Genomic DNA, 12,957 nt, shown 5'->3' with positions numbered 1-12,957 from the left:
GAATTTAGGTGAAGAGTGTTTTTCTTAAGTTGTACAATTAATCTGTAAAAATAAAAATGTTGTTTACTGTGTCTGTTCAAAAGGTAAGCACGGAATTTATGCATGTTAAGGAAAGTATTTGGAAAACTACCAAGGCAGCCATTTAACGTACATGACACTTAAAAAAAAATAAGTAACCACCAACACATTTGTTAGTACTTTCAGTCTGCATGACCAAGGACGAAGTATTCTGTTTACAGAAAGGTAATGTATGTATGATGCATTGATTTAAATACTTAAAGTTAGGAAGCAAAAGAAGCCACATTTAAAATTTATTTTGAAGTCTTTATTCCCCTCTCTGCATGTACATACTTAGTAACTTTGATGGAGCAATCTGTCCCTTGAATGTTGAGTTGATTCTAATTCCATAATTAGTTTACAGAATTAAGATTACTTGATTTTGTTTTGACATAACCCACTGCTATTAACTGTATTGCATGACTTTTATAGACTAAGTTGAAGTCCATTTTTTAAAATGAAGAGTTGAGTTAATTTGGAAAAATATATGAAAATATTTTTTCCTGTTTAAAAAAAGCATAAATGTATGTAGGTAAAAACTATATTCCCAGTTTGATGGTTTAAATCTATAGACAGGCTCATAGGAATATCTATGGCTGAACTACAAAAGAGTAAAATAGTGACTGAAAATGGCAACACAAGTAATTCTGAGTGAGTATTAAGTTTCTGTCCAATTAATTTGCATTAGTCTAGAAAAAAGTTATGGAGTCAAACCCTTTTCATTTGCTAAATTCAATAAAACCATTTAGGTGTTTTAGTTGGGATCATCTTCTGGCCTAAGTGGTCCAGGCCATTGTCATTATTAACAGTAAGTATACTTAAATCCTTTTAATCACATCTAATTTTTAACCAATCTATTCCATTTTCAGCACACTTCATCTCTGTAGATAGAAAACCATGGTTGATTATACTCATTTCTTGAACCACATCGGCATGTGACACACACAACAGCATTCCCACTGCCCCAAAGGAGAGGGGGGCCTTGCCTATTGCTCCTCTGGCAGAGAGTAGGAAGTAGTTCCAAGCCCAGAATGTTCATAGCCAAATGTTCAAAAGTGGGTTGCTTAAAGTGTACTATTCAGAATGGAATGGATTTGAAGACAAGAGATGGAGACTCCACTATTTTCCAATGGTAGTTTGTCCCAATGGCTACTTATGCTGTTAAAAAACAAAACCATACAACTGTGCCTAATTTGACTGTCATCAGCTCCCACCCAGTGGTTCTAACACTCTGCTAAAGACCCTCTAGTTATGTTTACATCTGTTTCATTACAAAGAAACAGCCTAGTACTTTCTTTTGAAAGAAAGTACTTTAACTTATAAGGAATATTTTGCATTGGACAATAAGAACTCAGCCATGTGTACTGAGGAGATACAGACTCCACTCAGCTGATGAAATGGAACAGTAGAAATCACCCATCATTTGCAATAATGGAGTGAAAGAGCATACTGTTATAATTGCAGTATGGATAGAAAATAGAGCTGCAGGTGAGCACTAAGCAGCACAACAGGGCTGGAAAAAAAAATCTTGTGCTAGAAACCTGTAAAAATCCTTGGCTGCCCCCGTACAAATGAGTGATCCATTAATGCTATAGAACAGCTGACTACAAATGCACATTTGACAGATAAATCAAATTATTCTACTGCATTGTTGGCAAGAAGGGATAGTCTGTCTTTCTCTACCCACTAAAGCAAAAATGCTTGAGATGTTATTTCATATTTTAGAGGGTAGTACAGGTGCACACAAGCTCCAGGGGATATGGGAAAGCAAATATTTCTTAGGAAGGTGTTCTCTAGCAGTGCCCAGAGAGACTTTTAATGCTTCTGTTGAGGGGTTGAAGTTTTTGCTTACAGTAGAAACTGAAAAGGGCTAGTCTTCCTGCTTAGAAACAGTTTACCAGGCATCAATTTATTTACCATTGTCTCTTTGTAACAGCTCTATGTTACCCAGATTGCTGCAGAAGCCTGGATTCTAGTCAGGAACTATATTAAGAAAACAAAGTGGAGATGGTGTGGCAGAAGCACAATATATTGCCATAAGAATCTCAGCATTCTTGCTCTCTAAGGCAACCAAGGAAAGTCTTCTGGAAGTGAGACATTCTGACTTACAGGGGCTAAGACACCCATTGTTTTAATCAGACATCATCTTCAAATGACTAATGCATAAAGTCTTGGAGAAAGTTCCTTGCCTGAGTTGTCAAGGGAAGAAGGTACAGTGAGGAAACTCCAACAAAAGATTGTACATATATGCCACAAAAGCCTGGAATGCTGGCATGGCACGGAACTGGTCAGAAACAGGTATCAGGCCCTTATCTCTTGTAGATGCTGCTGGACCTGCAAAAACAGAATAGGTATGAATTAGTTACATTACCACCACCATGCAAAACATATGGGTTACACAAACCTTGAAGTGAAAATCCATGTACCATCTTAATGTCTGGTCTCCTGTTCTTTTTTTCACTCAGACACTGACTAGCAACTGAATACATTTTTTCAATGGAAATGGCATCCCAATCACTCATTTTTTCATCAACATAATCTTCAATTGTCTTTTCCTCATCTTCAATTTCGTCTTTGATACTTAACTGTAAGAGGATATGGTAGTGTTAAAACTTCTGAATAGAACAACATTTTTAAAAGGAGCAGCAAGGTTTAAACATGTAAGTACTTTACATTTTACTGACTGAGAAAATGGGTGAGATGATATTGTTTATTGGATCGACATCTGTTAGTGAAAGAGATAAGATTTAAATATGTGCACGAGCAGGTGAATATACATGTAGAGGAACAAAAAAAGGCCACTATGGCTAAGTCTCAGAATAAGAAAGGCAATCGGGAGGCAAAAAGGCTTCCTTTAAAAATTGGAAGCCAACTCCTAATGAGGACAGAAGAAAGGAGCATAATCTCTGGCAAGTCAAGTGTAAAAGTTTAAGTAGGCAGCCAAAAAATAATCTGAAGAGCAACAACAAAAAAAGACACAAAAATTTACAGTAATTTTTTAAAGTACACCAGAAGCAAGAAGCCTGTCAAACAATCAGTGGGGTCATTGGACAATCAAGGTGCTAAAGGAGTATTCAAAGAAGACAAGATCAGTGTAAAGAAGCTAAATTAATTCTTTGCATTAGTTTTCACTGCAGAAGATGTGAGGGAGATGCCCGTGGCCAAGCCATTCTTTTTAGGGGGCAAATCTGAGGAACTGTGCCAGATTGAGGTGTAAATAAAAGAGGTACTGGAACAAATTGATAAACACTAAGTCATCAGGCCTCTTCTGTGAAGAATTACAAAGGGATCTCAAAACTAGCTGACTGGACAACAAAATGGCAGATGAAATTCAAAGCTGATAAGCACAAAATACAGGCAGTCCCCGGGTTACGTACAAGATAGGGACTGTAGGTTTGTTCTTAAGTTGAATCTGTATGTAAGTCGGAACTGGCGTCCAGATTCAGACACTGCTGAAACTGACCGCCAGTTCTGACTTACATACAGAATCAACTTAAGAACCCCAGGCGTCCCCAAGTCAGCTGCTGCTGAAACTGATCAGCAGCTGATTCCAGGAAGCCCGGGGCAGAGCAACTCTGCCTCGGGCTTCCTGTAGTCAGCGCTGGTCAGTTTCAGCAGAAGCTGACTTGGGGACGCCTGGGGCAGAGCAGCTGGGGTGCTACTGGACCAACCCAGCAGCACCCCATCTGCTCTGCCCCAGACGTCCTGATTCAGCCGCTGCTGAAACTGACCAGCAGCGGCTGAATCAGGACCTGGGGCAGAGCAGCTGGGGTGCTGCCGGGTTGGTCCAGTAGTGCCCACGGGCGCTGCAGGACCAATCGGCAGCGCCCCAGCTGCTCTGCCCCAGAGTCCAAAACAAAAGCCTGGTCTGCTGGGGGGGGGGGGGAAGCACACTAGCTGCGCCCCCCCCCCCAGCAGACCAGGGACACGGGGAGCAGAGCCGCAGCGGCAGCGGGGTGCCGCGCCTCTGAGGCTTTGCTCTGGCAAAGCCTCAGAGGCGAGGGACCCCGCCACGGCTGCGGCTTCAGTCTGGGTGCCTGTGGTCTGCTGGGGACGGCCCCCAGCAGACCACAGGCACCCGGACTGGAGCGGCAGCAGCGGCGGTTCCCCGCGCCTCTGAGGCTTTGCTCTGGCAAAGCCTCAGAGGCGCGGGACCCCCCGCGGCTGCGGCTTCAGTCCGGGTGCCTGTGGTCTGCTGGGGACCGTCCCCAGCAGACCACAGGCACCGGGTCTCAAGGGGCAGCAGCAGCGGTTCCCGCGCTTCTGAGGCTTTGCTCTGGCAAAGCCTCAGAAGCGCGGGAACCCGCCCGGTGCCCCTGGTCTGCTGGAGACGGTCTCCAGCAGACCAGGGGCACCAGAGCAGCTTACGAACGGGGCTTTCTCGCCCCGACTTCCGGGGCGAGAAAGCTCCGTTCGTAAGTGCGGATCCGACGTAAGTCGGATCCGCGTAAGTCGGGGACTGCCTGTAATGCACACTGAAAAACATAATTCCAACTAATATACAAAATGATGGGGCCTAAATTATCTGCTATCACTCAAGGAAGAAAGAGATCTTGGCATCATCATGGTTATTTCTCTGAAACATCTGCTCAATGTGCAGCATCAGTAAAAAAACTAACAAGATATTAAGAACCATTATGAACAGGATAGATAAGAAGATTGAAGATATCACAATGTCACTATATAAATCCATGGTATGCCCACACCTTGAATACTGTTCTAGTCACCCTATTTTTTTTAAAAAAGATGTATCTAAGTTGGAAGAGGTATAAAGAAGGGCAACAGAAATTATTAGGGGGTATGAAAGAGTTTCCATATGAGGACAGATTAAAAACACAAAGAATGTTCAGTTTGGAAAAGCAAGAACTAAGGGGGGGGGGGTTATGACAGAGGTTTATAAAGTCATGAAAGGGGTAGTGAAAGTGAACAAGGAAATATTACAGGAAGGCGTAAATAACACAAGAACCAAGAGTAACCCAACGAAAATTAACAGGCAGCGGGTTTAAAACAAACATAAGGAAGCGCTTCTTCACACAATACAGTCAACTTGTGGAAACTGTCAGGTGATGTTATGATGGCCAAAAGAATAACTGAGTGCAGAAAAGAATTACATGAGTTTGTTTTGGCTAGCCATTTATGGACCTATTAGCCAGGATCATCAAAGCAGCAACATCAGGTATCTCTACATCTCTCCCTGCCAGAAACTGTAACTGGATGACAAGGGATGTATCACTCAAAAATTGCCCTCTTCTGTTCACTCCCCTTTAAAGCATCTATCTGGCAGTGAAATACAAGCTGCGAACTTTTAACAAGTTAAGGAGCAACAATCCCTTACTGAGTTCCCCAATTCTGCTCTTTACAATGACAGCAGCCACAATATAACTAAATTTACCTTAGGAAATGATGGATGCATGATGCAGTGTGAATGATACCTTTCTTTTGTTAAGATTTACTTTTATGGATTCCCTGAGGCCCTTTTTCCAGATGTTGATGCCATGTGATACCCATGGCCCAGAGAGGTAAGATAGGGTAGCTTCCTCAAAACTGGCAATGTGTTTTTCTTGGTTTTGATTAGACTCTTTCCCACTAGTTCAAGAAAGGGTTCCTGCATTACTCCTGATACAGACTTTGACACAGCACCGGGATGCACTATCTGTACCTGCTTGATGTCAAAGCTGGGACATCCCTAAACAGGAACTTAAAGTTTTATATGAAACAAAAAAAAAGGTCAGTACCAGTAATTGTGGCTCGCGGTTTTCATCTATTGGTGAAAGCCCCGTTATTATTTCCAGTAAAACCTATAAAAAAAAAGCATCCAGAAATAGTTAACACATAAATCATTTGAAACAAAGGAACAAGATCTTTGGCTTGTACTTATAACAATTTCAAGTGCAAGTCCCTAGGATCTCAGCTTGCAAAGCAGAGAGCATTTCTGGACATAACTAGCTGATTCTTGCTTCCCTCATTTTCCTCATTTTTAGAAGAGCAGGTGAACTCCTTGGCTTTTCTCACCTCACGCCTTCTGATGGTAGAAGTTGGTTTGTCACCCTATTTCCTTTTTCACTTTGTGTGCGGTATGGACATTCCCTGCAGTTCTTCCCTGACCCCACAGGGTGGTGTTTATTTTCCTATTCATAACCTCATTTCTCCTCAGCAGGTGATTGGTGTTTTTCAGGTACTTAAACATTTCTTCCTTGTCTTTTCATCTCACAAGCTGCTAGTCAGAAAGCAACTCTTGTGATGAGGAATAATCTCTCCAGAATTGGATTCACCACTCTCCTGAATACCCTCGGGTAGAGCAAGGAACACCAATACGCTGCTTATGCTGATTTAAGAGCAAGCCAGGCATGATTGGCATAAATTACTGTGCTTTAGCAGCACACAACAGTCAAATTTGGGGTTGTTGGTTTTAAAAGCAGAGAAGTTAAGAGAACCAGTTCTCTGTTCTAAGGTGCGCATGTGGAAACGATATTTAACATATAAACGTAACTCATCTTAAGGACTGTAAAGACAGTATTTAAGCAAATTGGAACTTAAGTTACACCATCAAACTCACTTTACAGCAGAATAGCAGCCACCAGTAGTAAGATTCAAATGCCAGCTCTAATTAATTAGCACTTTCAAATATCTTCAAACAGCACAACAGAACACAGGTTCAATTTCTGTAATCTGGATTTTTATAATCCAGCAACATCTGCAGCCTGGCATCCCCATGAATTCTCCCGGGCTGGAGCACTCATGAAGAATGGCCAATCCCCACTCAGCAACTCCTCCTTCACTCTGTCAGAGCTTCCAATGCACTGCAAGCTCAGAAAGGATGGTGAGAGGGAGGGAGAAATGGGAACGGGGAATACTCGGGTGGCTGCAGAGCCCTGTGGCTGGGGGCCAGAAGTGCAGCTCCATAGCCAGCCATTGGGGCTTAGTGTGTTCCCACCGGGCTGTGCTCCTAGCCCCTGGCCACAGGACTCCACAGCCACCCTGCCTCTTCCCCAGAGTGTCCCCTCCCACAACTCCTGCTTGGTCAATGCCAACCCATCTGCTGCCACCAAAGCAGGGCTCGGCAGCCAATGACAGCAGTGGGGTCCATGTTGACCTTCCCTGGTGCAGCAAATTCCCTGGTTCGAGACCGGTCAGGTCCTGAGAATGTCAGACCAGGGAGGTACAACCCTGTAATACATTAACTGTTAAGGTACAAAGTGGTTTCCTTTAGTAAACACAGTATATGCAAGAAAAAATGGTGACAAATGTTGGATTTTCAGTTTCATGAATCATTTATAAAGAGGAAGTAAGTACAGCAGTGTTCTCTTGGCTACTCACCACACCAAAACTGAAAATATCAGATTTGGGTGTTATCTCTCCACGCAGAGCTTCAGGTGCCATGTAGGCTGCTGTTCCCACAATTCTATCAGTCATGATGGTTTGTGTGAATTTCACAGATGCCCTTGCAAGTCCAAAGTCAGAAATTTTTGGCATAAATGATTCATTTAGTAAGATATTTGCACTGAAAAACAAAAATAATGTTCTCAACATGTTTTTAATCACACTTAAAAAAAAGCATTTAAATATCTGTATGTGAACTGTACTCATTTTTAACCAATATTTGGAATCTGGAAAACTCACTGAAGTTGATGATTTACTTTAGTAAGTAACACATATATGAAAGTGACCACTGGTGGGAATCTGCCATAACTATCAAAAGAGGAGGTTACTTGCCTTCCAGTAACCGATGTTCTTCGAGATTAATGTCCCTGGGGGTGCTCCACATTACGTGCTGAGCATCCCAGTGCCTCTTGACAGAGTTTTCTCTAGCAGTGCATTGGGGGCTGCGCATGCGCGGTGCACAGAGCGTGCTGGCCTCCCCGATGCCATCGCGCATGCACGGCCTCCCCTCCCTTCAGTTCCTTCTCTATTCAGAACCCGGCGAGGATGTTTGATATCTTGATATTAAAGTTTTCCAAAGTAGAGGGGAAGAAGGGAGAATAGCGGAGCACCCCCAGGGACACTCATCTCGAAAAACATCATTTACTGGAAGGTGAGTAACCTCCTCTTCTTCTTCGAGAGGCGTCCCTACGGGTGCTCCACAATAGGTGACTATAAAGTAGTACATTGTATGGAGGTAGGGACTTCGGATCAGATAAGTATGCTGTTTGTAGCACAGCTTTTGCTAATCTAGTATGCTGGAGAGGTCCCGTGTCGAATGCGTAATGCTTTGCATAAGTGTCTTCTGAGGACCACGTGGCCACTGCATATATGTCCTCCACGGGAATTTTCCTTAGTTAAGCGATGGAAGTGTCAGCCGCTCTTATGGAGTTTGCTTGGATTGGAAATGGCGGAGGTAAGTTATTTAGAGAGTAGTATGTAGTAATGCAGTCAGAAGTCCAATGTGATCATCTTTGTGATGATATTCCATTTCTGTTGCTGTGATCTGCAATGGAGATGAAGAGTTGCGAAGACAACCTGAAACGTTGGTAGTACTGATATAGAAGGAAAGTGTCCTTCTGACATCTAACGTGTGCATCTGATCTGCAACAGCGTTAGTATGAGGTTTCAGAAAAGAAAAAATAACAGTAAGTATATCGTTTGGTTGAGGTGGAAAGTGGAGCGCACCTTCAGTGAGAATTTTGGGTATAGTCACATACAGAGTTTGTCTTTAAACAAAAAGATAGTAAAAAGGTGGTTAGGCATAAGGGCCGCCATCTCACTCACTCTACGAGCTGCAGTTATTGCCACCAAGAAAGCCGTTTTTCTAATGTTAAATGACGTAGGAAGCATGAAGCCATAGGTTCAAATGGCGACTTTATGAGTGTTGATAATGGCATAAGTAGATCCCATGGTTCTCTAGGGCCGCAATGTCTGGGTATATAGACTGTAGACCTTTTAGAAGTCATTTGGTTATCGGGTGTGCAAAGACTATGGTGTCTTCTAAGATGTGGTAAGTATTCTAAAATAGCCGGGAGTGGTATATTAGGCGAGGTCACCCAGTGAGTGAAATGGGTCCCTTTGTTAATATGTTTTTCTCATTGCAGGAGCTCTGCTTTGTAATAAGATGTCTCCACCTGTTCGGAGCACTGAAATTCTATGCCTGTGAACCATCGAGGTGCCACGCCTTGAGGTGGAGTCTCTGGAACTGAAGGTGAGGAGACGTGGCTCCCAGTTGGTATAAGATGTTCGGAGTGCATGGGAGCGTATTGGGTGGTACCATGCCATCCTGTGCCGGAGGGGAAACCATGGTTGGTGAGGCCAACAGGGTGCCATGAGAATGAGTTTTGCTTTGCCACTTTGTGTCTTTATTAGGACTCTGTTGAAGAGGGGAAATGGGTGAACACATAAAGCAGGGGTGCCTTCCATGTTAAGGTGAGAGCATCTCTGAGTGAGTGCTTTCCCATGCCTGCCCTAGAGCAGTAGCTTTGGCTTTTTTTTTTTTTTTTTGCTCTGGTGGCGAGTAGGTCTATGAGTGGTGAGCCCCATCATCTGAGTATATTATTGAGGACTGTATAATCGCGTTCCCACTTGTGGTCCCATGGTAAGGCTCTGCTGAGGGCATCTGCTGTGGAGTTTAAGATGCCTGGGAGGTAACATGCAGTTATGCATATGTCTCGGGGTAGATACCAGTTCCAAAGCGCTATGGCTTCCTTGCAGAAAGCCTGTGAGCATGCACTGCCTTGTCCGTTTATATAAAACATGCATGCCGTTTTATCCGTATATAGATATGACTCACCGTAGTATGGGGAAGTAGTCTTTGGCATGACAGGTGGACTGCCCTGAGTTCCAGGATATTGATGTGAGGGATGCGATCTGCTGAGGACCGTAGGCCTTGTGCTGTTTGGCCCTTATTATGAGCGCCCCATCCCATGAAGGATGCATCTGTGTTAATAATTATTGTGGGATCTGAGATTTGAAGGGTTACCCCTGTGCACAGGTTGGATGAACTTCTCCACCAGCATAGGGATGCCTTTACTGCACATGGTAATCTGAGTGATTTGGTCATGTGATGGACCTGAGGTTTGTATTTGAGTCGGAGCCAGCCTTGAAAACATCTCATGAGAAGTTATGCTTTGGGGACCACTGGGGTGCATGATGCCATGTGGCCTAATAGTTGTAGATAGTCATGAGCCAGTACTGAGGGCATCTCTTGGAAAGATTGTACCAGTTGTCTGATACGGATGAATCTGTCAGCAGGCAGAGAGGCTGTGGCTGTGATGGAATTGAGATCTGCCCCAGTGAATTGTATGGTTTGAGTAGGTGTGAGCATTGATTTGCTGTGGTTTACCTGGAGTCCTAAGACCTCCAGATAATTTAGGGCTATGAGGGTATGCTGGTGGTACTGATGTTCAGGCCTTGCTTTGATGAGGCCATTGTCTAAATAAGGACAGACAGTGATTCCACATCTTCTGTGATGGGCAGCGACGACTGCCAACACTTTGGAAATTACCCTGGGTGCTGTAGAAAGTCCCATGGGTAGGACCGTGTATTGATAATGTTGGAGATCTCAGTAAAACGAAGAAAACATCTGTTAGACGGCTCTGTGAGAAATAGTGTGAATAGAACCCCGTTCTGGGGAAATGCGGGGCCACTAGTTCTATAGCCCCTAACTGGAGGAGGTGAATCACCTCTTGTTGTAAGATTGCCTTGTGAGAGGGGACTCTGAAGAGGGAAAGGGAGGGAGGGCAGGGGGATAGTTTGAATTACCCACTTGTCAGAGGTACTAGTTTTTCAGGGTTTTTTGTTTGTTTGTTTTAACGGGAACAAACGAAAATGGAATAGTTTGATGTATTTTGAGACTCCAGGGTAGGTGATGTGGCTTTTGGTCTCTTGATTGGCCTTTCAAATTTGCTTATTCGGAGTACATTGTCTTTGTTGTCTACCCTGCCCGCATTGTTAGTATGGCAGATGGTCTTGCCTCTGATAATAGTACATGGCTTGTGGGTACCTTTGTCTCCGATATGGTTGGTATCTGAATTGTCTTGGTGTTGTTGCAGGTGTTTCGATGCCAAGTGACCAAAGTATAGACCTTGAGTCCTTCATTGACTGCAGAAGTTCATTAGTCTTTGTTGAGACAGCTTATCACCATCAAATGGGAGATCTTCCACAACTGGTTGGACTTGACGGGGAAAAGCAGAAGAATTGAACCATGAGGCCCTTTTCATGGTGACTGCTGTGGCTGTTGTCCTCATGGCTGTATCTGCTGCATCAAGGGCGGGTTGTAATGCTATATGTGATATCGTTTGACCTTCTGAAATCATAGTTTTAAACTGTGTCTTCTTGTTATCAGGATATGTTCAATAAATGTGTTAAATTTTGAATAGTTGTTAAAGTCGTATTTACTGAGTAATGCGGTGTAATTCGCTACCTTCATCTGAAGGAGTAGCAGAAACAAAGCTTCTTACCAAAAGAGTCCAATCTTGTATTGTCTTTTTCAGATGGAGTGGATCGGTTCTGCTGTTTATTTCTTTGCTGCGCAGCATCCACTACCAGCGAATTTGGTGAAGGGCGTGAAAAAAGAAATTCAGAGCCCTTAGGGGGAACAAAATACTTCCTATCTGCCTTTTTAGATGTTGGTGGTATTGAGGCAGGAGTCTGCCACAAGGTTTTTGCCGGTTCAAGTACGGCTGAATTGATAGGTAGAGCTATTTTAGCAGATAGTGTCACCTGGAGGATGTTTGTGAGCTCATAGTGAGAGTCTTGTACCTCTTCCATGGTGATACTTAAATCTGTGACAACTCTTTTTAAAAAGTCCTGAAAGGACGAAATATCCTCTGTATTGCTAGCAGATGGGGGTAGGATTGCCACCTCTGTGGTAGAAAGAGAGTTAGGCTGAAATAAGATGCCACCGAAGAGTGTGGAGAGTATAGATCCTCACCGTCATTTCTGTCAGTAGGTACAGAGGGTGATTTAATCAGAAAAGTGCAAGGTTTCTCTAAATGTTTGGTTTTGAATGGTTTTTTTCTATGTTGCTGCTGCGGGCATTGATTCCACATTTGCCACTGTGGAGGGCAAACCATGGGTGAAGGCATCCATGGGTATAAAGTCCAGGGAGCAGTTTATATTGGGAAAAAATTTGGCTGCACAGGGTTAACTTACATTCCTGACCCCTCTGAGCATGGAGATAGTTGTGGTGAAAACATAGCCACGTCCTCTGCCTCTTTCATTGAGAGAGGGAAACGTGATTGTGAATACTCAGAAAAGGGGGAGTGAGGATATCGGTTGTCACTCAGAATAGGAGATTGGAGCATAGGAGACATTATTAAATCTTTAATCTCCCTGTAGCTCCTGACGAGAGAATGTGGGAGCTGTGCTGCTGCAGAGTGTACTGACTGCGATGCAGAGAGAACAGAGCTAGCCTCCTGAGGAGTTGCTCCTGACAATGGAAGAAGAATTGAACCATGGGGGGGGGGGAAGAGGGGCGGTGCTGTGCTGCGGTCCTGAGATTTTGGCTGAAGTGATGCTGAGGCAAATGGCGTCCTGGTCGGTGCCACGTTGATGGAGGCAGGCACTATGTGGCCTGTTGCCTTTGAGGGGGCAGCTGTTTTAGTGCTTTTGTGTTTACTGATAGAAATGTAGCCGTGTTAGTCTGGTGTAGCTGAAACAAAATACATAGTCCTGTATTTTGTTTGTGTTTACTGTGCTGTTTGCCTGAGACACCTGGGTGGTCAGAAGTGCTGAGGTGCTTATTATAAGAATCTGATTGCCTGTCAGCAGGGTGCCTCTTAGAAGAGCGCTGAGGCAGCGAGCTTGCCTGTCTTTTTACGGCCTCAGGGGATTTAACCCTTTTTGCTGTGGTAATGTGACCTGAGCCTGGGTCAGAAGAAGGGTGTCCACTCTTATCAGCCATCAGCATTTTAAGCCTTAGCTCTCTATACTTACGTGCCCGCGCTTTGAGCTTAGCGCAGTGTGGGCAGT

General features: G+C 43.9%; 1 protein-coding gene across 3 annotated transcripts in view; it reads right to left on the bottom strand.

The window, feature by feature from the left end:
• Positions 1–819: 819 nt before the first annotated feature.
• Positions 820–12,957, bottom strand: part of IRAK4 (interleukin 1 receptor associated kinase 4) — a 32,165-nt gene continuing 20,027 nt past the window's right edge. For all 3 annotated transcript variants that reach the window (XM_006126503.3, XM_006126501.4, XM_006126504.3), the window contains 4 exons: positions 7,375–7,558; positions 5,793–5,855; positions 2,484–2,642; positions 820–2,391 (listed from right to left, as the gene is read on the bottom strand). In XM_006126503.3, the coding sequence (XP_006126565.1) occupies positions 2,359–2,391; positions 2,484–2,642; positions 5,793–5,855; positions 7,375–7,558 (439 nt within the window). In that variant the 3' untranslated portion in view covers positions 820–2,358. The remainder of the gene's footprint in view (positions 2,392–2,483; positions 2,643–5,792; positions 5,856–7,374; positions 7,559–12,957) is intronic.

The sequence above is a fragment of the Pelodiscus sinensis genome, chromosome 1 (genome assembly GCF_049634645.1).
Source record: "Pelodiscus sinensis isolate JC-2024 chromosome 1, ASM4963464v1, whole genome shotgun sequence".
In the NCBI taxonomy this organism is placed as follows: Eukaryota; Metazoa; Chordata; order Testudines; family Trionychidae; genus Pelodiscus; species Pelodiscus sinensis.
Note: the sequence above shows the minus strand (reverse complement) of the source record. Positions and strands in the feature narration are given on the sequence as shown.